The sequence below is a fragment of the Thunnus albacares genome, chromosome 9, assembly GCF_914725855.1.
Source record: "Thunnus albacares chromosome 9, fThuAlb1.1, whole genome shotgun sequence".
NCBI classification, from domain to species: domain Eukaryota; kingdom Metazoa; phylum Chordata; class Actinopteri; order Scombriformes; family Scombridae; genus Thunnus; species Thunnus albacares.
Genome location: NC_058114.1, coordinates 10,461,248 through 10,487,334, shown reverse-complemented (window position 1 = coordinate 10,487,334; position 26,087 = coordinate 10,461,248). Strand labels below are relative to the sequence as shown.

The following is a 26,087-nucleotide window of genomic DNA, read 5'->3' as shown; positions in this document are numbered from 1 at the left end:
ATTTCCTTATGCATTGCCCTTTGTCTGCTGTTGGTCTGGGAGGATGTAGACTGACGTCTGTGACGCTGTATAGACAGAGATCATACATTTCCTCTGAAAAGAACAGGCTAGCTGAAAATTTGCTTCATTTCAGAGAAAACAGGAAAATAGGTCAAAATTATAATGAAAAACCTCAGTGAACAACATTGAAATTCTACTTGCGTGATTGACCTTGCATGACATGTTAATGTGGAGATGACAAAAAGGCAAAAAGGACTTTAACTTTCAGTGATGAACATTTTCACACTTTAATCACTCCATACAATACAGGAGGCTCTAGAGCACTTCCTGTTGTATTTTTTTCTTTTTTTGTTCTCTTATGCACGCTCAGGTACAACCTCATGTATGATTCAGGTTGATATTGAGATTTTGATTCCACTCTCACATTTTCACTTCTCCAGTCACTTACTGACCTTTTTTAGTGCATAGCAGTATTTCACCAGCGTTCATAACAATTCAAACTTGCATTCAGCTCATGTTAGGATTCATTTCATTTTGAAATTCCACCGTTGGCAGTCATCTCTTCACCCAAGGCTGGAATCCCATTAAGGCAAACTCAAGGCTTACCTTTTGTTATTTGTAGAACAAACATCCTTTCAGTTCAGGCAATAATTTCAACACAGTGCAGCAGTTTCCTGGACATGTGGAATCTAAATCAATGCATTCAAGAATAAAATAGGTTACTGTAATTACATTTTTATAAATACCCGGCGTTATTTTATCTGTCCCCTGTGCATTTGCCTGTTTTTTGAAAGTCATGCATACTCTCTTGAATGCACACCTTGTATTACATTGTTAACTTGTCCTTCTGTCTCTCTCCTCTCAGGTTTTATTTCAGAAACTGGCACGGCACCACTGAAGGAGAGTCTCCAGTCTGGAGACACTGCATCAGCAGACTCAGAGGAGGCCTTAGCCCACAGAGAACACCTGAAGGAACACCCCTACTGGATGCTGCGTCCCTGGATTACCTGTTTGCCCAGGTGTGTGCATGCATCAGGTTTGGGGTAGTCACTTAGACATAAAGTAATCAATTACTAATTTTTAATGACTGTCTTTATCTTGTCATTGGATTGTTTTAAGCAATGTGTTGTCATTGTTGCCTGTGACTCCAGCAAAAACATATTTGGATTTACTATTTCCTCTTTTAAATGTCTGCATGGAGTGAATTTGACAGCACATACTGATTGAAAGGTCATGTATCAACACAGTTCAGAGTTGAGTTTCAAAACATCAAGTAAGACAAAACAACTGGGAGGAAATGTAATGATATCAGGAAGTGCATATTTAAGATCAGACATAGAGCCACTGTTGTCAATGAAGTCCTTTCTGTTCCTTAAAATGTAAGTAGGCTGAAAGAAGTCGTTACACTACAGGAATGGATGTTTCTAAACTACAAATAATAGTTTTACTGAATTGTCAATTGTCAAAAATATAAGAAATAGTGTCCATCTGATATTCTTGTAAATGCAACGAAGATTAAGCAACTTAATTGTATTTGGTTGTTTTACAGGAGTTGTATGGCACTTTCTGAACCAAATCATACAATATATATGTTTGTTTCTCAGGGCCAGCATGACTTTCAGACGGGTGTGGTTCCACTGAGGATGTCCCAGTCTGAGGCAGAGCAACACGAGATAGAGAACGAGTGTTTGGGTATGGCTGTGCTTGCCATCACCCACTATGCCATGAACATGGATATGCCCCTGCCCACTGCTTCTCAGGAAATCAAGTAATACACAAACCTACAAACACATACACAATACTGCATGTCTGAGTCAATGATGGAATCATTCATTTTCTAAACAGGTCTGGGTGACAGGACTTCTACAGACTTTTGATTTAGATCTTAAAATCACACCCACACTTAATAGTAACATTGGCAGCAGCCAAAACATACTTACTCCCCCTACTTGTTCCTTTTCAAGAGTGGATAAATGCTTGGCCCACATGGACATGTTCTCCCAAAAAACACACATTTGCACATCCGCAGGGAAAGGCACAAACAGTCACTATTTCTTCATGTAAATTCCATCCACTTGATACGTTTGCATACTGGAATCAAAACAAGATTGTTGTTCAATTCAGAGCAGTATCAGAATTCCTTTCAGAGGATCAAGAGCAATGTTATAGTCTTGTTTATAGCCATGGTAAATTTTAAACAGTTAACTGACTAAACCTGTTGATGAGCTAGGTGGTTCAGTATATATGTTACAGTACAGTTTAAACTGCATTATCACGCATGAATTTAAAGGAGGACATACCTCTCTGTCTTAATCCCACCAGCTACAAACGTTTCATCCCAGAGACACTGAACCGTAACATAAAGAAGCGCAACGTTCTGACGCGCATCCGCATCAACAACGTCTTCAAGAAATTCCTCAACGAATTCAACCGCCGCACAGTCAAGGACAGCAACATCACGCCATACGACCTGAAGATTAAGTACCTTGCCACACTGGAGGGTCTGACCAGTGGCCTGGGCAGTGAGCTGCTAGAGCCCATCTCGCTCAGTGTAATTCAGGAAGGAGATATCTGCAATGGAGGCTACAATGGTAAGAATTCAGGAAGATGATGAGAAAGTGTCCATGGTACAAGTTCAGGCACTGCACCAGATTTGTGGTGTGCAACATCTTAGTGCATGTTTTTATTCGAAAAGAAGTTTCACTGGAATTATGACATAAAAGAGAAGTATTTGTTTACCAACTGCATCTGTGTGGGAGTCGATATGACATCAATAGAAGAGAACTCATTATTCTCATTATTTTTAAAATTATTAGGCATTAAGAAACAAAAATACATGTATATCTACAACTGCAATTTCTAAAACTGAAATAATTGTTTGCTTTTATAGATTTAGTGTAATATTTCTCATCTGTTATGGATTATGGTGACTATGTAGCTGTGGTTAGTTTGGTGGTGTGTTTACATACTCGTTACTCTGTCCACGGTTCTAAAAAAAGGTTTGAACCTTGTTGACATCAACATGTACCTGTATGTAAGTTTGTGTTGATGGTTAAAACCAAAAGTGAAAGGAACAAGATGTTTACATGTCGCAATGACCCACTTATCGTGGAGTAGACCACGATAAGTGGGTTTCGCTTTAATTTGAGTAACGTCTGAATTTGATGATTGTAAACAATTTGTGAAGTTTCCAAGCACTGATGCAGGACTGGAAGGATTGAGTAACCTTCTTGAGATCAGAATGTTTTTTTCAATGTAAACATACAGTAGCCACATGCAATAAGACATCATGATCACGGTAATATTTTCCAAAAACAACATGGAGAAACTTAGGGATGCACGATATTATCGGCATGTCATCGGTATCGGCTGATAAAAGCTCTAAAATGAAAGATCGGCATTATGAGAGGCCAATTTGTCGCCATCTCCTCCGCCGCCTAACTGTGCTTTCCTTAATGGACTGTGTCACCCTGGAGAACCAGGGCTAACGTTAGCTGGGAGGCTAGCGAAGGATAGCTGGCTGTGCTTCCCTCCGGTCATGCTGCGGCTAACGCTCCGCTAGCCTCCCAGCTAACGTTAGCCCCGGCTCTCCATGTGGATCCAACTGGACCACCGAGCCCCGATTTGTTATTTGGGTTAAAGTGGGAAGAGGCAGCGGGTCTGACAGGCAGCTGAGTGAAGTGGAGCCTGCGGAGGAAGCACCGGGACCATCAGGGTGAAACAGTCCATTGAAGTGGTGCGGTGTTCGGCTGCACAGATAAGAAATCCTTCGGCTGACAGGATGTACCACTCTGTTTGAAAAATAATAAACTTCATCTTCTTCTTTTTGGTTCATAATAGTCTCCTCAGCCAGCTGGAAAAAAATATGTGCATATATCAGTATTGGCAATCGGCCATAATGAGTTGGAAATATCGGCATATTGGATATCAGCAAAAAATCCAATATCGTGCATCCCTAGGAGAAACCAAACATTTAATGTATAAATGTTTTTCTCAGCCATCTGTGTGTCCTGTAATCATCGCACACCTGTGTTTTGGCTGTGTGTAACCGCTGTGATACAACTTTTGCTTGCTGATTCTAGGTTACTACAACCAGAGCCAAGAACAGAGCCAGACTCAGACCGTAGAGACAAGCCATGACATGCAGGTCCTAGTGACTGGTACCACTGGCATTTCCTGGAGGAAGAAACCTGTTATAGTAAGTAGAACTGAGTTGTGAACAAATCTTCAAGGACATCTAGTTTCACTGTGGTTCGCTTGGGCTGGTGTGAAAGCTGTCAATTGAATTCTGGAGTGCACTAAACAACTGGACCGCTGGACTGCTTAAAAAGGAGGGTCTTGTTCTGCTTCTAAGCAAACTCTGATGCAGTTAGTTTGTTGTCTGAAAGCAAACGGACCAACCACAGTATTTTGTGATAGTAGTATGTGATTTTAGCATGATATCAAAAGCTCAACTTCTATTAAATGAATTTTCTGCCCCTATAGCCATGTTATAGGGATATTACACGGGGCATTAAATGATGCACTGTTTCCTACCCACAAACTGCTTTTCACATTTTCAGCACCTCTCCTGCTGCCTTTATGAAATATATGAGGTGTAATCAATTACCAATAACAAATTTCACATTTAGGCTTCTTACTTTTATAAACATGGAACTGGAATTGGTTTAGTAAAACCACTTAGATTATTAGATATTAGATATTCAGATGCCGTAGTGCACACCTTTTTCCAAGATTTGAATGATAATGGATTGAATGTGAACAACAGCAGTGCAATTGTCTTAATTAAGAAAAGTCTCTTGAGGTAACTAGTATAAATGTGATAGCACAGCACATTGTGTAAGACACTTGACATATGTACATTACATGACAGTATTTGAATATCGATAATTCACTTTTTATGTTTTTTTTTTTTTTTTTTACATAACCTATGTGTGTATATCTGCTTTGTGTGTTTATTTTTAAATAGGTGACTGCGATCTCCAAAGAAAAGGGCAAATCAAAGAAGAACAAGCGGGATGGAAACCAGAAAAAGAAAGAGGCAGATGACAGCTGGGTGGTGTTCTGTGACTTCCATGAGATCACGCACACTGTCGTCAAAGAGGCAACCGTCACCATCTATAGACAGGACAACAAGAGGATGGTGAGACAGACATAAAAAGCTCTGTGATTGAAGTGGGATCAACCTCTATACTCAGAGTTATACCTACAAACAATTTTTAATTACTTAAGCTTCAACTTCACATGTTTATTTTCAAGATTAGACATGTCATTTGCAACATGGGGCGTAACTACATTGAGGGGTAGAGTCATACCAAAACAGAAACATACACAAACTTGGGTTGTACCCAAATCAGAATTGTTCTTACTTGTCTCTGAATACTCAGTATTATAACTGATGTTTTTTCTTCCAAACACCTTTCCTACAATAAGGAGAAATATATAACTCATGGCATCCTGGCTTGATGTCTTACTGTAAGACGGTTTTAACGACCTCATTCATCATATTCATTCATGTCATAGTTTAGTGATTAAAATCCTAGCGCACCATGGAGCATCTCTCCTGCCTGGCTCCTAACAGCGCTGTTAGCAGAGGAGTCAGTCACACTGGATGGGAGTAGAGGAGTTTGTACCGTCTGGCTCAAAAGTAGTTTAGCTGACTTAGCTTAGCATTCAGCACTCAGAGCTAAGAGTAGCAAAGCAGCAAAAAGGAAACATGTACTGACCTCTGTTTCATTGCTTTTCTCTATTACAGCTATTTTTGTAGTTTGTAAACATATATATCCTGTCATGCGATATTCTGTGTCCAATCACGCAGCTCAAAAACAGTGCAGCGATTCGACTGATTATAAAGAGGTTTGACCAGGGAGCTTCTCGGCTGATGATTTGACTTGAGGACGTTTAGGGGGTGCTCTAATACAAACAGACTGGGTTTAAATTAAACGTTGTTTTAATGTTCTGTGTGAGTTTCCAAAGCATGTTCAATGTTTGCTCTGAAGCCTGCTCATACTTAAGATCTCATTTCTGTCTTTCTAAAAATGATCACCAACATTTACTTAAAGTTTTGGTATTTAAGAATTTAGTTTGAAAAACATTTTAAGTACAAATTTCCTGCGGCTCTGTTGTTGCAATGGACTCAAGCCTACTGTCAAAGTACAGTAAACACTATTGTTATGTGTCTTGATACAATCATAACACAATCACTGTTTGTGATGTTTCCAGTCAATCTATTGTGGAAGCAAAGCCTACATCTCAATGCATGCTGTTAACCGTGACTAATAGTGATATCTGATCACCTCGCTCTCTCTCGCCCTCCTCCTCTCTCTCTGTCTCTTTCTCTTTTCAGGAGTTGCAAATGGCTTCTCGGGCTGAGGCTCTGTCCTTTGCAGCCCTTGTGGATGGGTACTTCAGGCTGACAGTGGACGCTCACCACTACCTGTGCAAGGAGGTGGCCCCGGCTTCAGTGGTGCACAACATCAATAACGGCTGCCATGGACCCATCTGGTTTGTACTGGCAGTTATATTAGTGGAGTGTTTTACACATGTATTTGCCCATACACTGTGTGCCTCCTGCCTTCCCCTTGTACAAAGTTCACACTCTGCTTTTTAAAGAATATTCTGAGTCAGCGTCTTTGAAGCTTTTCTAGTAAAAGCTACATTTTGTCAACCTTTCCATTGTAACACTGGGTTGAATTTTGTGTTCTTAATTTTTAATCAGTGTAGTCATCGCACAGACATTTGTAGCCTGTCTATCTACTGTATATAAATGTCTTTCTATGTGTGTTTTGTTCTATTGTTGTAATTTTAGTCACAGAATGAGTCTTGATTCATATGAAGATAGATAACTTTAATAATCTCCATAAGTGAAAGTAGGTTTGATCACTAATATACAGAGAAAAACTAAATAGAAAAAAACAAGTCAGACAGGTCACAACCAAACACATATTTAAACCTGCACTGCCAAACTTTTACATAGAAATGAATGTCTGTTACATTCAAGCCCTTGCCAAATGAGTTTGCACAATTCTGATTAATCTTATCACCGCCAAGTAAATCTCACTGTATTTCAAAGTATACAGAGTTTTTAAATCTCATATCGGGTGCAACATACCCACACTGCAGTTTGGCTGTTAATCATGCGGCTCTTCTAGACTTTCCGAATGTTATCAGACCGAATGGATCAAATTCTGATGGTGAAATGCGTATTTTGCAGCCGTAACAATAGGCCAGTATGTACTGGCCATCAGGCTTACTGGGACAGATCCCGGTGGGCTGTCAAAAAATATGATTTTGGGCTGGTGGACCATCAAAACATATCCGTTGTTACCGACCCTCTCTGTGTGTGTGCTACATGCCTGTGTCAGGCCGGCCGATTCAGACCAAATCAGGTTTTGTATCTCATTGTTGCAGGGTTGAGTGTAGGTGTGGGCATGTTTATTTGTGCTCTAGAACGTAACCGCTATGACTCAATCAGAAAATAACGTTTTGTTGATCTGATTCCCCGGCTTTTTCTCTACCACCGCTTCCTCTCTTCATTCACTCTCTAGTTTGCTCCACCAGTCGGGAAGCCGACAGAAAAGTCTTAACTTTACTTTAACATTATCAAACAAAGAGAAATGCCCTCCCCTCATCCTAGTAATGTCTTTGTACTCAGGCAATCACAGCCGACCGCCCCCCTTTACTCTCACTGCCAGAAGGTGGAGATAAAAGTCCCGCACTCCAGCTTTAAGACATAATAACAACACCATATTGACACTAACATACAACCATTTATTGTGTTTTCCTCTCCCCAGTACGGAGTACGCCATCCACAAGCTGCGTCAGGAGGGCAACGAGGAGGGCACGTACATCCTGCGCTGGAGCTGCACTGACTACCAGTACATCATCATCACTGTGGTCTGCAGTGAGGTAATGTGGACTAGTATATAAGTTAATTCTTGTTGTGTGGACTCAACAAATCTTTTGAAAAGTAAAGTCACACTGCTGGAATATGCCCATTTTCTTTGTTAGAGGAGTACAAACAAAAATAAATATCACCACTGCTCACTGGGATAGCTTAAAGAACGCTAACTGTCATCTCACTACTAAGTAAATTTGATTTCGTAAGTATAAACTGAAAATTCACTTTATTTAATATAGCTAATAAGGTAGTGCGGTTGAGGATCTACAATATAAAGACAAAACAAAAAGAAATAGACGAAACACTCCCTCGTTCCAGGGTAATCACTTTCTTAAGATGTTTTGTTTAACGGAGAACAAAACTGTTAATGCTGGTCAAGCTTTATAAACCGAAACCAAAACCACACCCATCTTTGTCGTTATGTCTGTTAAATTTCTGCAGGCCTCCGTCCTTGTCCTCAAAGTGTCATCTCAGAAAACAAGTCCTACAAATAGTTTTCAGTGTTGTGCGGCTATAGTAAAAGACCAGAGGAATTAATTCTGTATTTTTAAGACAGGTAATGACCGGCATCCCTGTGATTCACTAGAAAGGGTTCATGTAGGTAATCAGAGGACATGACACACACACACGCAGAGAGCAAGTGGCCAAATATTGTCAGTTTATTCTATATTGGGTTACAGGATGCTTAGATTATGACAGGTCACTATAGTGCATGGCTGCATTATGAGTCAGCATGTGAGGAAACACCTACATACACAAACACACCCACACACATAAGAATTCATAGTTATATTTAACACTCACAAAGCTGACCCTCTGAGTTTTATTGTAGGCGAATGGCCACTGTTTACAGACCAGTAATAGTAGTGACACATTTCTACGGTCTTTGTATGTCTGTAGAGCTTAGAGAAAAGAAACAGTTTTTAAGACATGAACATAAAATAGAGTCTGAAGATGGTTAGTTTTTTGATTTTTATAGTATAACGCACTCAACTCTCAGTCAAAAGAGCCGGGTGCTGAATCCTTAAAAACATTGTAGTTGAATAAAAAAGGGAATCAGGACAGAACACCTAGTAAACTCATTTTAATTTGAATTGCCACACGGATGCTGTTTGTTGATTTTAAAATATTGAAATTAACTTGATCTCAGTATACATCTACTCTTTTCCTTGCATATGTGTTCTTTACAACTCTTCCTTGTGTCATGTGATGCTCTGTTCTCTCATCTTTTCTCTCCTAAACTTAAATAGTTTTCTTCACCTCTGTTGCACCTTTGATCTCTTCTTTTATACTCATATTCCTCATACCCTTCTCCCCTCCTGTATGTTAGTTTTTTTCCTTATCCCATGATTTTAAACTCTTCTGTTACTCTTGTTTTCCATCTAGATTGACCTCAGGGATTCTCGTTCTGGGCGACAATATAAAAACTTCCAGATTGAAGTTTCCCCTGATGGGTTCCGGCTGTACGGCACAGATACTCTGCGCCTCACTCTCAGGGAGCTGCTGGAGCACTTGGAGGGCCAGAGCCTTCGCGCTGACAATCTCCAGTTCCAGCTGCTCCGCTGCTGCCCTCCACAGCCTAGAGGTAAGCAGTAATAATAGTATTAATAAGTAATACCCAAGTGCAAAATATTACAAAGTCACTAATCTACACAAGAAAACAATTTACAGTACAGATATTACAGGATACTGCAGAGCAACAGAAGTCATGGGTCTATGGAAGGTTAGTTTGGTTTGTCAGCTTTGGTCAGCGGCATGTCAAAATAATTTAAAGCTATTTAAAGTTCTTTTGGTAAAAGGCATCCTGAAAAATGCTATAGATGTAATAAGAGCCACCAGAGTTTTTTTAAATGTGCAAAAAAGAGTCTTTGAAACTATACCTTACATTAGTAAGGTATAGTCACTCCTCATGAGTCTACACATGCTAAACAACACTGATTACCTTTCTGTCATGATGCCTCTACTCTGTATTGAGACTGCAGCAGCGACCGTAGCACGTCATTTAGCAAATTCCGTCAATGCACATTAAACGCCCCGCTGCCAGATATGTCTTTGTGTATTCTGATAGTTGTAAAAAATAACATGTTCTTAGCAACCATTATTACCTTACTGTTTTCATCCGACAGGTCATGGCTAAGGATTACTTGATACTTTGATTCCAAGGTCTTTGTCGTAAGAAGCACCAATAAATGCTTAAAAATACAGCAGTCTAGTCTTCTAGTCTCCCAGTGTTCACGAATTTAAAAGATACCGGATAAATGCTGAAAATCTTGCACTGCATCCTCAGTCCATACCTTGTGCAAGTACAGCACCTCACGATGCACTACTTTGTGCAGTGCCATATTTCAGCTGGGTGTGGTAACAAGTGCAACAGACCACACCTCACTGTGATGTTGGGTGGGGTCAGAAGTGCAACAGACATGAACCTTTCAACCTATAGAGGTCAGAGAAGCAATGCTTTCCCTCCATGCAAGATTTAGTGTGGCGTTACTTTTTGTGTGTCTGTGTGTCTGTGTGTGTGTGTGTGTGTGTGTGTGTGTGTGTGTGTGTGTGTGTGTGTGTGTGTGTGTGAGTGTCAGTGTCAGTGTCAGTGTGTTTGTAACTCTCACTAACTGAGGGTGAGTGAAGCAGTGCTGGCATGAACGTGCGTCTTTGTGTGTCTGTATGCGTCTGTGTGTGTCTGTGTGTGTCTGTGTATGTGTGTGTGTGTGTATCTGTGTGAAATGGTGTCAGGGAGGAAGAGAGTTGTAAATGTGGGTTTCCGGAGCCAAACTAGCACTCTTGTGTTTACTTCACTCAGGGAAAGGTGGAGCAAAGTGTGCATGTTTGCTTGGATGTGCTAACCTGTTTATGTTTGTTTGGGTTGTGTGGTGCTGATTAATATCACAATGCATGACTGTTTTGTGTTTAGGGTTATATCAGCTTTAGAGGAAGATAACAACAGACTGTAGTGCTGTGTTGTTGTCCCTTTTAGAAATATCAATCATGTTATGCCCACATCCCCAGAATACGATTTGTAATTTGTACACTATGCATGATTTTTAACGATTTTGAACATGATATAAAGTAAGTTTATAGTAGCAGATGGATGAAAGAAGGGCTGCATAGTTTGAGAATGGACATATGTGTACCTGTACACCTGTTGGAAATAACTCGGGTTTAAATGATAAAGGTTTGTTGTGGTTTATGTTGAGGGGGTAAAGGAGTGGGTGCAGTGTAATAGGTAATATTCAGTGGGAGGTGTGGGTGCATCTCGAGTTTGGGGTTTGCATGAAAACACAGAATGCATGTTACAGAACAAGTGCTCTTAACTCTCTTTCGACGGTGTATGTGGGCTGATGCTGATGGAGTGCAGATACTTTTTTTTTTTTTTTTCTTCAACCACAATGTGCTGGTTTTGTCACAACATCAGACACCCACAGACACACACGCACGTATAGTATGGTAACAGGCACAAAGACATCTTCACTTTACCCTCCCACACACAGCTCTATATGTTCAAAAAATAAACTGAATCAGTATGGTAACCCGACCTGAATATCTTTTCACATCATTGCCACATTGACGTAATTGTTAAGAGCTTATTTACCGCATATAAACAGTTTTGCTCCAATGCTGAATACCATCGCGTATATCCAATATATGGCATATATTGTCTTTACATTTATAGCATACTTTGGTGCTGTAACATTTTTATATAACACTCATTGTGAGCTTTATTCCTGCTTTTATTGTTGAAAGAGTTTGTTGTTGTCATGTGAATATAGTGCAGACTCTTCACATCAGTCTACACTTGAATTCAAGGACAATACAAGCAGACATGACTCTCACTGTGAGGGTTAACCTAACACAAACAATTGTCAAGTCTATGCAAGTAGATTTTATCACAGAGAAGTCATTTAAATATATTTGAAAAACAAGTCATGGTCTTTTAATGTGTGTGTGTGTGTGTGTGTGTGTGTGTGTGTGTGTGTGTGTTTGTGTTGCAGAGGTTTCTAACCTGCTGGTGGTAACTAAAGATAGAGCACCAGTCCCCCAGACATCCATGCAGGAGAGCCAGCTCAGCTTCCATCGCATTCTGAAGGAGGAAATTGAACAGGTACGCCTTCTTATCTTCACATCTGCCTCCCACGATGTGATGGTAACGCAGTTTTTATAATGCACTTGTAGGTTGTCTGTAGGCTTTTAATAGGACTCCTAAATTAAATAATGAAAATGCAAGTTTATATAGTATATTAAAAAGTTTTAAAATATTATAGAGGTAGTGTTTTTTCTACCTTACAGTTATAGCTTCCAGTGTGCTGCATGTATATATATAAATGAGGTGGACCAAATATTAAAAATCCCTTTGATATAATGCAGTCAATACAAGACCATCACACAGCACCAGAGTTTAAATGACACAAACAACTAGTAGTGTCATTGCATTTGCGTTGACTTGTTGTTTTGTTTTTTGTACAATATTTAACTCTCTCTTCCTCATTTATGTATTGTTCTACACAGTTGAGCTCAACACCCAAAACAATGAATTTCATCTTTTTTCATACAATGCTCATTCATAATGTGTAAGAGATAAATGTCTCCCTGAATATGCAGACACTCGTGTCATTGGTTAGGGCACATTATCTTGACTTACTGCATATCTCCTATCAAGCATTACATATTTGCATTTTGCATGAGCTGTCTGTGAACTTATTTTTGTCTATCCAGAAGTACTCTTTTCATTTTGAAAAAAAGGGTACACAATCAGAGGTTGCCAAGGTGGAATAAACAAACTTTAACCAAGATTCTGCGTCTGCACAGAAGTTTTCTTCCACAGTAATTTCAGAATCGTCACAGCTTTGTTGAACTGGAAACTTAAAAAAAAAAAAAATGTTCAGTTTGGCTACTGAATCTCTTCTTGTTGTAGCCGTAGTTCAGATTCTGGATGTAACTATTTTATGTAACGGCTCTGTTTTCTCATCTCCTTGCTGCGTACCAGGAGGAGCATCTCGGCCGTGGTACAAGAACTAACATCTACTCGGGCACACTGAGAGTAAAGAGTGAGGAGGAGGAGGATGCAGGCTACTCATCCTTCCAGGAAGTCAAGGTGGTCCTGAAAGTGCTGGGCTCTGGACACAGAGACATTTCCCTGGTGAGACGCTATACATCCTTGAAAACCTTTACTAATGAAGACTCTGATGACCTCCAGTCTTTAACCTCAAACTATATGTAAAGCTAATACTTATTAGCAGCAAGCTATGAGATCATAAAAGTGGAATATGTAGTGTGAAAGTTCTGTGATGTACCTCATATTTAATCATCTTTGTCATTCTGTTGGCAGGCCTTCTTTGAAACAGCAAGTATGATGCGGCAAGTGTCCCATAAACACATAGTGCTGCTCTATGGAGTGTGTGTCCGCCAGCAGGAGAGTAAGTGCATATTAAAAACTGGCATGCATGTGCATGTATTAGTGTGAGAGGCTGTGTCTCACCTCTCTTGACACTCGTCTCTTTGTGTTTGTGTGGAACAGATATCATGGTGGAGGAGTTTGTTCAACTAGGACCACTGGATCTGTTTATGAGGAGACAGCAGAGCCCACTCAGCACACCATGGAAGTTCCAGGTGGCCAAGCAGCTGGCCTCAGCTCTTAGCTACTTGGTGAGAAAAGAAAACACACACACACACACACACACACACACACATACACAGCAAATTGAAGCAAGTTAGTGCATTAATGGGATTACCGGCTAGATCTTAGATCCATTTCAGCATGATCTTAAAATATGCCCTTTTTGGTTTTAGAATTAAAATATATTTGTTGTATTTTGTGTATGTGTATTCGCTGTGTGTGTGTTTGTAGGAGGACAAAAAGCTGGTCCATGGCTTTGTGTGTGCTAAGAACATTCTGCTGGCCAGGGACGGACTGGGCACTGATGAAGGAGGGCCCTTCATCAAGCTCAGCGACCCAGGAATACCAATCACAGTACTCACCAGAGAGGGTGCGTACAAAGTACAGACAGACCTACACACACATACACACACACATTCTCTCTCTCTCTTGCTCTCTCTCTCTCTCTCTCTCTCAAGTCTGTCTTAAAATAACAGTCAGGTGCCCAATTGAACATTGAAACAGGTTTTTCTTGCCATGATTGTTCCTCCTGTTCATACTAACCTTCAGAAGATCCTTTCATCTTTCACTCACAATGTAAGTGAATGGGCCAAAATCCACAAGCCTCCTTCTGTGCAAAAATGTATTTAAAAGTTTATCTGAAGCTTCAGTCTTTCAGTGTTACAGTCTTTTTAGTGACAAAGTCCCTCTTTTTGTTACTATACTTTCACTGCAGCTCAACACTTTCTGAGGAAACATGCTAAAAAAGACTAACTGTGGCAGATATCCTCTTGATATGACTAACTAAGTCTGCTGAAGCCTCATATAAGCTAAAACCTTTAAATGCATTTTTGGACAAAATGACTGTGTGGAAACACTGTGGATTTTGGCCCCCATCACTTACATTGAAAGTGCATTTGAAGGGGATCTTTAAAAAGGCCTGTGTGAACCGGATGAATGATTACAGTGAGGAAAATCTCTTTCTCTCATATGGACACATGACTGTTGTCTCAAGAGACATGAAAAATTGTGAGCCTATTCTTTAAGATTACAAAAAGTGAAACTAAATGGTTACAAAATAGCTACCATGGAAAATTTTCGCAATAACTTCCTCTTTCTTTTTTATCCAGTTAGCTGTAAATGAAAGTAAAACAACAATGAGCACACATTAAGTTAAGCTAAAATAATTTGGTGTGCCAGGTAGAGACTTGATCCAATGAGTCTGATGATTGGCCACATCAAACAAATTTTGAAATATGCTCCTCGCTCATCTCCTAACACTTTTAAATGTCAAGTAGTAGGCTGTTATTGCTATTTCTTTGCACTGCCATGACTAAGTTGGAGTTTTGCTTTTGTCTTGTAAGAGGAAGAATTTTCACTCACATCATCTTTATAGGAAAAACAAAAAAATAATGTTTCCGATCAGAGGTTGTCAGTAATAGGAATCATATTTGTCATATAATCAATACACATTTCCATCTCAGACCATAATTTGGTTTGTGAAAGCTGGATCTGGGTTCAGGGAAGACGGCACAACAAGGACATTTCTCGGATTACACAGTTCCCCTCAAATAGCCGCCTCATGTTTCTGCTGGTCTATCAGAGCTAGAAGTTGTGTGACGTAACAGTGTGGCTGTACAGATGGATCAGCAAACAATGGGACAGACTGGAAATGTTTACGTGCAAATGTTGATCGCCGCAAACCTTTGGGAATGCTCCTCCCTCTTTCTTTGTTCCCAGAACTCTTTAACATTTCTTCTTCTGTCTCCATCACTTTACCGGTCAACCGCTATTCCAGTTACACACTGATGTCCTTGTACATAGATTTGATTGAACACATAGTGGATACAGTGCCGAGAAACCCATTGGGAACGCTCTTCCATTCTTCCCAGCAATCTCTAATCTTTTTTTTTTCTTAAATCCTCAAATCCATTCTTCACTTTCTCACTTTCTTTGTTTTTGCTTTCATTATTTCTTTCTTTCCATACACTCCCCTCCACCCCCCACTTCTCCCCTGCGTCACTCCTGCTCCTTTCACCTCCAGTCAGTCATCCTGTGCTCCAGTCTGAGTTGCATGCACTTATTAACACACACCCCTCATCCGATGTTATGGATTTGTAGAGCGAAAAACGCCAACTGTGGAGGTCAGCCGCTCAGTTATCCCGTCTTCCAGTCAAAGTAATATATGTCAGCCAGCCGATGCCAAGGCTTTTGGATCCAGCGGAGAAAACATTTTAGTCTGGCAGCTACCCATCCCGTCAGCCTGTCAGAGCTGTACTGCACTTTGCTGTCGGTTCCTGGTAGTCGGAGCGTGGTGAGCACATACTGCCCCGGTCCCTGAGGTCACCCGACAGTTGCTTCCAAGAAATGTTGTTTATCATTACGTTTTAGCTTTGAGTTTTGTCAAAGTGATCACATCGATCTCATTTTAACTAATCAAAAACAACAAATTTAATTTGCTCAATTCACTGTTGCTTGATCAGAGATATCAGTAGTGAATTATAAATATAGTCAGTTAACTCAGTTTTATTTATGTAGCCCAAAATCACAAATTCTCCTCAAAATTTTTCCCATGACCCTCTATCCTTATACCCTCAATTTGAATAAGCAAAAAGATATAATCCGCCTCTGTTGCTCCACCTGAGGTTTCTTCTTTTTTCCCCTTAAAGGGTTTTTCTTTATCCGAAACGAGAATGTCATATCCTGTACAGATTATAAAGCTTTTTGAGGCAAAGTTGAGATATGTAATTTTGATCTATATAAATAAAATTGACTTGACTTGAAATGGAGAAACATCAGGGAGAGCAACAGAGGGAAACCTTCTCGCAGCACGGACAGATATGCAATACATGTTGTATATGCAGAGTACAAAAATAAAAATAGTTAAAATCACAACATGGAATGATAATATCAGATGAGTAAAGTGCAAACATAAAAGATTATAGATCAGAGAAGATGTCAAGTAACTTCCAAGTTCTGCCAAATCTGATAGGACCTGGACTACAAAACCTCCTCTGTGGATAGGAACGTGCATGTTACAGCCTGATGAGGACAGAGCCTCTGTGCTGTGAATTATGGCTACACCTCGGTTTCATATATTCAGATATATACATTGTTTTCCGTGTGTAAAGGAGGTCAGTGAGTACACGCTCTCTCTGCTTGTGAAAAGGTTAAGTCAGTATTTCACACACTGTAGTTTTGGGGAAGACTTTTCCTGTTTCACATCTTAAAGGGCAGGGTTTATTTTGTATTCACTTCTGCGCTGTCAAACATCACTACAGCTTAGAACACCTTATTTTCTAACCCATGTATTACACACAGCTCCCAAAATTGTTTTTTTTTTGTTTTACAAAGACATCATGGGACTGTAACAAATCTGTACTTTATTGATCTTAAGTTGACTCTGTTTGCCTCTGCAGAGTGTGTGCATCGTATCCCGTGGATCGCTCCGGAGTGTGTGAAGAGTGTGTCTTCCCTGAGCATTGCAGCTGACAAGTGGGGCTTTGGTACCACCCTGTGGGAGATCTGCTATGATGGAGAGGTCCCTCTCAAAGAGAAGAAACTCACAGAGGTAGGGGGCCCACACAAGCACAACAGTGACGATGAGTGTTAATATAATCGTCCCTACAGTTAAACCGATATGCTCCGATGGCTATTCCTCACTTTCCCTCCTTTCCTGTATTTTTGTCTTCGCTCCTCTTTCACCACCTCTCACATGATCACATTACCTCTGTTTACATTCACCTTCACCTCCTCATCCATATGTGTGTCTCTTTATCTTTGTGTCGAGCAGAAGGAGAGGTTTTATGAGACAGAGTGCCAGCTGGCCACCCCAGACTGCAGAGAGCTGGCTGAACTGATGACCCACTGCATGAACTATGACCCCAAGAAGAGGCCTTTCTTCAGGGCTATTGTCAGAGACATAGACATGCTAGAGGAGAAAAGTATGTGTGACATGTTTATCCAATATAAGTGTTGTCATATTATCGGGTGGGATGCACATATGAAGTAAAACCAGGGGCAACATTTTGTGTCTGCAGTTCAAGGAATTTTATTGTCATGGTGTCAAGCTTGTGTACCTTTTGGAAAAATACAGAAAATTAGGCCAGAGAGATACAGTTGAAAATCATTGCAGACTGCCCCTGAATGTAAACTGCAGAGCAGGCTAAAAGCAGGTACAGGTTCAAAAATTGAAGGCAGTTGTTTACAGTTGGAATATGATCTGATTGTTTTGCATGTTTGATATCTCACCTAGCAGCAGGCTAGTAAGCGGTGCAAAGAGAGAGAGAGTTGTTTACTCAACTCAGATGTTCATGAGGAAGTTCACTGGGTGCATTATCACTGATCTGCCCCTCAGCTGGGCCCCATGGCAACATAGTAGACTCTGCTCTTCCACCTGCTGGCCAGAGTTAGATGCTACAGTCAGTTTTACTGACACTTAAGCTGTTGATCTTCTGGTATTAAAATCCCAAGACAGCTACAAAATCACCTGAACTAGAAGATCTACTATATATTTACTTGCTTGTTTGAAGATTAGATTTAAACCACTGTTGAGGTAAATTAAGCTTTTTTTAAATAACTGATAATAAATTGTGATATATGAGTTTTGCTTGAATAATGAATTGTTCTACTAATAGTAGCCATTTGTGTAGAAAACAGTGCAATGCAAAGAGTTGCATAACCACAGAAAATTCTGGTGAAAACTTTGACACTGTCAACCACAATAGACTTCCTATGACGCAAGTGTGCATGCTGTATGTTGAAGAAAAATGACTTACTTCATCTGTTGAATACATGTGTTTCTTTTCCCGTCTCTCAGACCCATCAATCAAACCCCAACCAACACCAGAGGTGGACCCAACAGTGTTTGAAAAGAGATTTCTGAAGAAGATCAGGGACCTGGGAGAGGTAAACTGTTCCTGCTTGTTTAGCTTTGTTTGCTTCATACATTAAAATGAGCTGAAGAGATTTCTTAACATGCAGTGGACAATGTATAATCCACAGACCAAAGATTAAGCGAGATCAGATCCAGAACTGCAGGAATTGACTCAATAATAAGAAACAATTAGTACCACACAGGAAGTAGGACTGGAACTCTTTTGTTCATGAGTCTTGAAATGATTTTACATTTTTCTCCCATGATCTTCATGTAGGGACACTTTGGTAAGGTGGAGCTGTGTCGCTATGATCCTCGGGGAGATAAAACAGGAGAGCTGGTGGCAGTCAAGTCACTGAAGCCCGAGAACCGAGAAGAGCAGAGCAACAACCTCTCCACTGAGATTGACATCCTGAAGGCGCTCTACCATGAAAACATTGTCAAATACAAGGGCATCTGCCAGGAGGAAGGTAAGATGGATGGAGTACTGTATATACACCAAAATACACACAAACAATAACAAATTAATGTTCATATAAATCGAGCAGTGGATGGAATATTTTATCATCCAGGTGGTTGTATATTAAAGAACTTAGTGTCCATCTCTAACTGCATTTGTGTGTAAATCTGTTTGCAGGCGGTCAGGCTATTAAGCTGATCATGGAGTACCTTCCACTGGGCAGTTTGAAGGAGTATCTGCCCAGAAACAAAAGCAAGATCAGCCTCAGCACCCTGCTCAGCTATTCTATCCAGATATGCCAGGTAACACAGTTTGTTTTCACAGGGCAAGCTGCTACCGGCAGACCTTTCTGCATCTTCCACTTTTCCTCTCTTTGCAGTGAAATGCCAAACATCATGATATAGCATACACAGGAGGAGCACTATGTAGCTAAAAAAGACGGTCATTTTAACACCCAAGCTCAACCTGTTTTGAAACACTTAAAGGCTTCCTGTTTAAATTCTGGTGGTGAATTGCAGTCTGAAACAGAAGTCATGTGATTGTCACATTGATTAATAGAGGCATGAACAGACTAAATTTAAGAACATCTTCAAATGTTTTTGTTGCTGGTTGTTTCCTGTAAACTGTATGTATGTATGAATGTAAAACTCACCTCAGAGCAAAAGAGTTACCTCTTTGTGTTCAGGTTAATTTGGCCAACCTGCTCATTTAAAAAAATAAAATTTAATAATGAGAAGGTGCCAACAACAAAAATTAATCAGTAAAACACAGTGCAGGATCAGAATTTATACTGAACCAGCATGGATGGCAGTGTTTAAATTAATAGATGATGTATTGGGTATGTATCTTCAAGTCATTGGACTACATTACTCTGAAGGCAGTGAATAGTGACTCTGTTTTGTTTTTGTTTTTTTTTAGGGAATGGAGTATCTAGGATCCCGAAATTACATCCACAGGGACCTGGCTGCCCGAAACGTGCTCGTGGAGAACGAGAGGACAGTGAAGATCGGAGATTTCGGCCTCACCAAGAGCATCAAGGACAACGAAGGCTATTACACTGTTAAAGACGACCACGACAGCCCTGTTTTCTGGTGAGCCGAGAGGACAGAAGGATGCAACTTTAGACCGTAACAGCTGAGGTCGTATTATTAAAAGAGAGAGTTTGTGAAGGAAGGAGATGACACTAAATGAAATATGAGGGATGAGAGAGGACTTGACTGTAGACGGACAGTACGTGAATTAAGCAGTGTGTGTAGGAGAATTATGGGAAAATGGAGATCCATTAAAGCAGTGAAAAGATTTAATTACAGCATCATTTTCATCCAACAGGTACTAAATTAAATTTCTTTTGGCAATACATTAACTCTGGTGTCAGCTGACATTTATAATTAAAAGGACTAAGTTCCATTGAGAATTTGGCAATGAGCAGAGAGGGAAGGCGAGGAAGGAGTTGAGTATTTTTACTTTTACTTTAAATTACCTAAGTACTTTCCCTTCCAAGGGGCATTCGAATTATAGCTTCCATAGTTTGCAATAATGTATAAAAAACAAAGCAATTGCAGTATATTTAAGTAGTAATTCACTGTATGTGATATAAACACCTGCAACAGGTACATGCATGGTCACACTCACACTTACTTTTTATTTCAGTTTGGACAAGAATTCATGCTCTTTGCCTTCTGTGTGTGTCTCTCAGGTATGCTCCAGAGTGCCTGACCCTTTGTAAGTTCTACCTTGCATCAGATGTTTGGTCCTTCGGTGTGACGATGTACGAACTGATCACCTACTGCGAGTCCTCCAAGAGCCCGATGACGGTCAGTATTCATGCAGCTCTCCCCTTATTTGCTTCTCCTCTTCTCTCTCATACACAGGCATTTAGAAAATACTTCTTGAAAAAGTCGTATTGTATATTTTTAGAAGCCCACAGACTTGGACAATGATTATATACACATAATACATGTTTTACCAGTCTTGCAGAAATAAAGAGCAGAATTTTTCACTTAAATTACACACACACACAGTCAAACACACAGTCTTTTACATGACAGATGGTGTCTGTATTTGGCCAGAGCAGTGGATGACAGAATCCAGCAGGAGCTGTTCCCTAACTGCAGCCCGTGCCATTGCTAAGAGCTCAGTTTATCAAGAAGATCTTTTATTTACATTCTGCTTTTAACTGACACTCTTATCTAGATCGACCTGTCGCTATGACTGCAAGGCAAATAGGGGTGACGACTAGAGCCGGGCAAAGCGGGTCAGCAGAATATCCAGATTTGTTGAGCTCAGCGAACGACTCTTGAATCTAATCTCTTATCTGATCTTTCATCTTTTTTATTAGCAAAGAGCAAAGGAAAACATACTGTAGGTAGCAGCCTCTCATTTTTAGATGACCTGAGCTTAATATGTTATAATTAATATTAAACTTTTTACTTGTAAGTTCAGTTTAACTCAATTCACTTTAGTGACCACACACCTAATCTAGTGGAGTTGTTTGAAGGCTTTGGCTTGTATTTTTCTCATTGTAAACAAATCTCTTGCAAAATCAAACCAACAATGAACTCATCCTACTTACAAGTATTGTGTGTGTATCCAAAGCCTGATATATCTTATTCCTCTGTGCGGTAGACATCTGTTGTTGTACAAAAACTAAAGAAATCACATCAGTGAGCCACACTGCTGCACTGGGTTGCATGTTCCTTTGCTACCAGCGATCACGTTTCAGTGATCAGTAGCTGTAGAGTAGTTCCATTTACTGTGCTTTGCTAGCTTGTTGTGCTACATATCACAACCTCTTGACTTTGTACTTCCTTGTACATTGAAAGGAACTTACAAAGTCGAGAGGTTGTGATATGTAGCACAACAAGTTAGGGAAGCTCTGTAAACGGAACTGTGTTTCCATTCATGAACGTTACACCTGCTGTACACGGAACTACTCTCCTGAGACTGAAAATGTGATTGCTCTTATTAATCTTTGGTGCCATTTCTAAACAAACTAACATGACCAAACCCTTTTGGGGAGAAGGAACATGTCACTCACTTATTGATATGTTCTTAATAGTTTTTAGACAACACAAGTCTAGATCACAAAGGAATATGATATATCAGGCTTTAGATGCAGCACAATACTTAAGTAAGTAAGATCAGTTCATTGTTGGGTTGACGACAAGAGAAATATGGAAGATTGCCAGCTTTATCCTTAAAAGTATTCAAGTAAGGATTCAAAAGGATTCTGATATGAATTCCACTAAAATGCTATTGAACCCCATCCCTGATAAGGACTTGGTAGAGTTAATGTTAAGAGGAACACCTGTTAAATATGTCTGAGGCTTAAGATGATAAAATGATTACATCTGGACCACAAATGTTTTAGATTCCTCTTGTTCCTCTAAAGGCAGCCGCCATACTGTTAATATTCCTTGCAGTCTTCATTTTGTTTAGTCCCGTTTTCCCTGGAGTTGTCTAAATAAAAACAGGGCCAATTTTCAATAGTGAGTCAGTGTTGTGACCTGTTCTTTTTCTCTCCCACACAGCTGTTCCTTGGTATGATCGGTCGAACCCACGGTCAGATGACTGTCATCCGACTGGTGAAGGTGCTGGCAGATGGGAAGAGGTTGCCACGTCCTGATGGCTGTCCTGAGCCTGTAAGAAACTGTCTTTTCATTGCCATCAGAACATGATACAACACAGTAATGGACCAGGATCAGTTCACTCAAATAACAAAAAAACATGTTCTCAGTTACTTCTAGTTACTACTACTGGTATCTAGACATTCAGTAGTTTTGTTTTTATGTGAAGATTTCTGTTACCACCTCAATACAATCAAAGCAGACAGAATTTAGTTTGTCAATCAATTGGTACATCTCTTTTCAGGATCAGTGTCCGTCATTGTAAATATGTTCTAGTTGAAAATACTTTCCACAGTATGAAAACTGAAGAAAATAAAGTGAAGTCTGTGGATTATCTCCGCTGTGCTTAAACAAGGAGCATGAAAACCTCTCACTGGATGGTCAGAACACTTAAATAGAACAGAGCCGTCCTTAACGTTAAGGGTCCCCTGTGGTTTTCCTGCTGTTACAAGACAAAATGTCTGCTGTGAAAAAGGCCTTTTAAGGCCACAATGTCACTTCTTTCAAACCCTGAATGACACAAGAGTCTCTAAGTGACTCAGCTTCAATTTCAGTTATTAATCCCAATTTATCTTATTTTATCCCAATTTCTTTTATCAAAATCTGTCATTTTGATGATCTCTGGGAAGTGCACATGAAATTATGTTGGTAATATTAGCAATTTGTGAGTGTTTTGTACAGTATGAGTACATTTTTCTTGAAGTACACTTTAAAAGTAGGGATGCTGGCACTTGTATTGATGTCATTAAGCAGATCAGGTATTTTCCAGATGGGACTGTTCCACATTAAAATACAGTTTCTTTGTTGACGTTGTTATAAAATGTAGTGCATTCAATTACATTCATTCTGGCCACAGTAATCTCTGGCGTCACGCTACCTTAAATAAAAATAATGCCAATGACTTCCACTGACTTGGACATACAGTAACTTATCACACTTAAGGAGAAGAACTTAATAGCAGCAACAATTCATACCTGCAGATGTAAACATGTTGATGCTGCTGCAAGTTTAACACTAGTTGCACCTGCAGGCATGAAGTGTTACAGCTGTGGTTTCTGTTGTTTTTTTGTTTTTTTTATAGCTACTGTTAATTTGTGTCCCTGTTTTTGAGATTTCACACTCTGTTTACCATCTGTTCCCTAAAATAAAAAGACTAATTGGATTCATGTCTGGCAGGTGTATGAGCTGATGCGGAAATGCTGGGAGCACAACAACGAGAGGAGAATCACCTTTAAGCGTCTGATCGAGGACCTGACCAACCTGCAGCGACAGCTCCAACCACAAAACGACCTCTAACCCTCCAGCTGTTCGAGGCTCTGGGAGTGAAGTTGCGTGCGGACCTGGGACCAACCACAGATGGCAAATCTGATCCCAGATCAGCTTTTGCAGCTTCATTTTACTGAGAGACAGTCCTCACACAAAGCCATGCTCCTTCATATTTACATATAAACCTTCCACCATGGCATGGCAACCATGGCATAGAAATCTATAGTCCTAATCTCTTTCGTCTACCATATTTTTAACATTTTTATTTGTTGTTGCTTTCATATTTGGCATTTTATTGTTTCCTAATTTGAGTATTTTGGATGAAATCAGTAAATCCTGTCAAATCTCTTAGCCTTAGTTTGTGTTAAATGTGACCTTATATCTTACAAAAGGACTTCCAAGTGTATCCATCTGACTGATTGTGAGAAACATCAAACTCGCATGGATTCATCACGCATAATGTGCTTCGAAGGCCTTATATTTCACAAGGACTTTTGATTGATATCGCTGTCGCAGAAGGAAGCTTAAAAGAAGGAACTGTTAAATGCTCACTTCCACAAAGTTGAACGCTTGTGTGCCGATCTTGGACAGAAAATCTTTGTGACAGAAAACACCAAGTGGACCACTGGGAAATCCTTGTTTAAGAAGTGCAAGGATGGATAGAGGAGAAGGAGGAAGATAGTGAAGATGTGGTTTTCAGCATTTTGTGCCACTGCTGTTTGTTTCAGAGACTCCTGTTTGGGAGAAAACCACCGGACTGATGTGCATTTTTCTGACTTGGGAGCCATGTAGTGATCTGTGATGGAGCAATTTTTTTGTTAATGATGTGCAAATGAGAATTGTCATTAAATTAGAGCCAACAATCAGTCAGCAATGTTCTTCCACTGCATTGTTGACATTGTTTAAATCTGTTATAAATGCCTGCCTTTTCTCTAAGTGACAAAGTAGATGCAACACAAAGCGGCGCTCGGCTCGTTTAACCCTGCATTTGCACATCAACAGAAAATCTGTTTTGTTTTGTTCTTTTTCTTTTACGAGTTTTTGGCTCTCTAATAATGTTTCATCTTTCAAAGAGGCATCATCGTCTTCAAATCACTAGGAATGGATCACATCTTTTTCAAAAAGAGTTTAAAGAAAAAAAAAATCATATTTTGCACTGTGTACAAAGGAAAATCTGACTTATATAAGGTCCTGTGTTTGTTTGAGGTGGGTCAGTTTTTACTCTGTGATTGCGTGATTGGTTAAAAAAAAATGACTTTTTAAAAGGGGCCTATATTGTCTGTCTTTAAACAGATATTGTTTAACATGTAAGTTGAGGAGTGAGAGATTAGAGGAAGTAACAGTGAGCGACACCTGAGGGCAGTATAGTAACTTCATTTATCCTCTGTACAGTTCTGTAGCCTTACACTTTAGTTCAGGTTTATGAGAGCCACAAATACTTCACATGTCCATATACTAAACATTATATTGCAAGAGAAAGAACCAATTGCCATTGTTGCAGGATTGTATATGAAAGGACTTTGGATGGTATGCAGGGTTTGAAGTGATTTCGCCACTGAATACTCACATGGCATTTTTATGTTTGTTTTTCAGTTAAACTCTTCAAAATATATTTCTTTTACAGACCTATTCCTAATTATGTTTGTTGTATTTTATCTGTAACATTGTCTTTTTAATTCTCCACTATACTAGAACATTTCTAAAAGTATATTTTATCTATATATATATATATATATATATATATATACACATATATATATATATATATATAAATGTGAGTTATGTTTTGAGCAGAGGGTTTTTTCTGTTTTAAATCTATCAGTAAACATGAGCCATGTAACCCTGAAATCTTCTTCAGTCGCATATTATCATGACTTTGGAAATGGTCAGTTCTACTCTCAACACACAACACTGGTCGAGGCAGTAAGGAACCCACCTAGAGCCCGGTTCTGCTGGAAGTTTCTTCCTGTTAAAAGGGAGTTTTTTCCTTGCAGCGCTTGCTCATGTGGGAATGTTGGGTATCTGTAAATTAAAGTGTATGGTCTTGACCTGCTCTATATGAAATCATGAGATAACTTTTGTTGTGATTGGGCACTATATAAATAAAATTGACTTGACTTACTCAATGTAACTGTATGGTTTTTACTGTGAATGATGACAGGAAGTTTTAAAAAAAAAAAAAAGGACTGTGAAAAGACGACAAACTTGCGCTTCAGTCCACATTTTATTTAGGAATGTAAAAGACAATTCCTTCTGCTCAAAATAACAGGAAAGAAATATATATTTTCAGAAAATAAGATGAAAGTATGACTTATGGAAAGTAGAAGTATCCATAAATACACAATGAAAAAATAAATAAAATTAATGTT

General features: G+C 39.6%; 1 protein-coding gene across 1 annotated transcript in view; it reads left to right on the top strand.

Moving 5' to 3' along the window:
* The window catches only part of jak1 (Janus kinase 1), a 40,970-nt gene extending 14,883 nt beyond the window's left edge, over positions 1 to 26,087 (top strand). The window contains exons 4-25 of the mRNA XM_044360626.1: positions 866 to 1,019; positions 1,605 to 1,768; positions 2,323 to 2,591; positions 4,083 to 4,198; positions 4,970 to 5,143; positions 6,347 to 6,504; positions 7,794 to 7,908; positions 9,287 to 9,485; positions 11,890 to 11,999; positions 12,882 to 13,034; positions 13,224 to 13,311; positions 13,413 to 13,540; positions 13,743 to 13,881; positions 16,910 to 17,061; positions 17,284 to 17,434; positions 18,310 to 18,398; positions 18,644 to 18,836; positions 19,004 to 19,128; positions 19,745 to 19,917; positions 20,523 to 20,640; positions 22,357 to 22,467; positions 23,629 to 26,087. Of these exons, the coding sequence (XP_044216561.1) occupies positions 866 to 1,019; positions 1,605 to 1,768; positions 2,323 to 2,591; positions 4,083 to 4,198; positions 4,970 to 5,143; positions 6,347 to 6,504; positions 7,794 to 7,908; positions 9,287 to 9,485; positions 11,890 to 11,999; positions 12,882 to 13,034; positions 13,224 to 13,311; positions 13,413 to 13,540; positions 13,743 to 13,881; positions 16,910 to 17,061; positions 17,284 to 17,434; positions 18,310 to 18,398; positions 18,644 to 18,836; positions 19,004 to 19,128; positions 19,745 to 19,917; positions 20,523 to 20,640; positions 22,357 to 22,467; positions 23,629 to 23,748 (3,199 nt within the window). The 3' untranslated portion in view covers positions 23,749 to 26,087. The remainder of the gene's footprint in view (positions 1 to 865; positions 1,020 to 1,604; positions 1,769 to 2,322; positions 2,592 to 4,082; positions 4,199 to 4,969; positions 5,144 to 6,346; positions 6,505 to 7,793; positions 7,909 to 9,286; positions 9,486 to 11,889; positions 12,000 to 12,881; positions 13,035 to 13,223; positions 13,312 to 13,412; positions 13,541 to 13,742; positions 13,882 to 16,909; positions 17,062 to 17,283; positions 17,435 to 18,309; positions 18,399 to 18,643; positions 18,837 to 19,003; positions 19,129 to 19,744; positions 19,918 to 20,522; positions 20,641 to 22,356; positions 22,468 to 23,628) is intronic.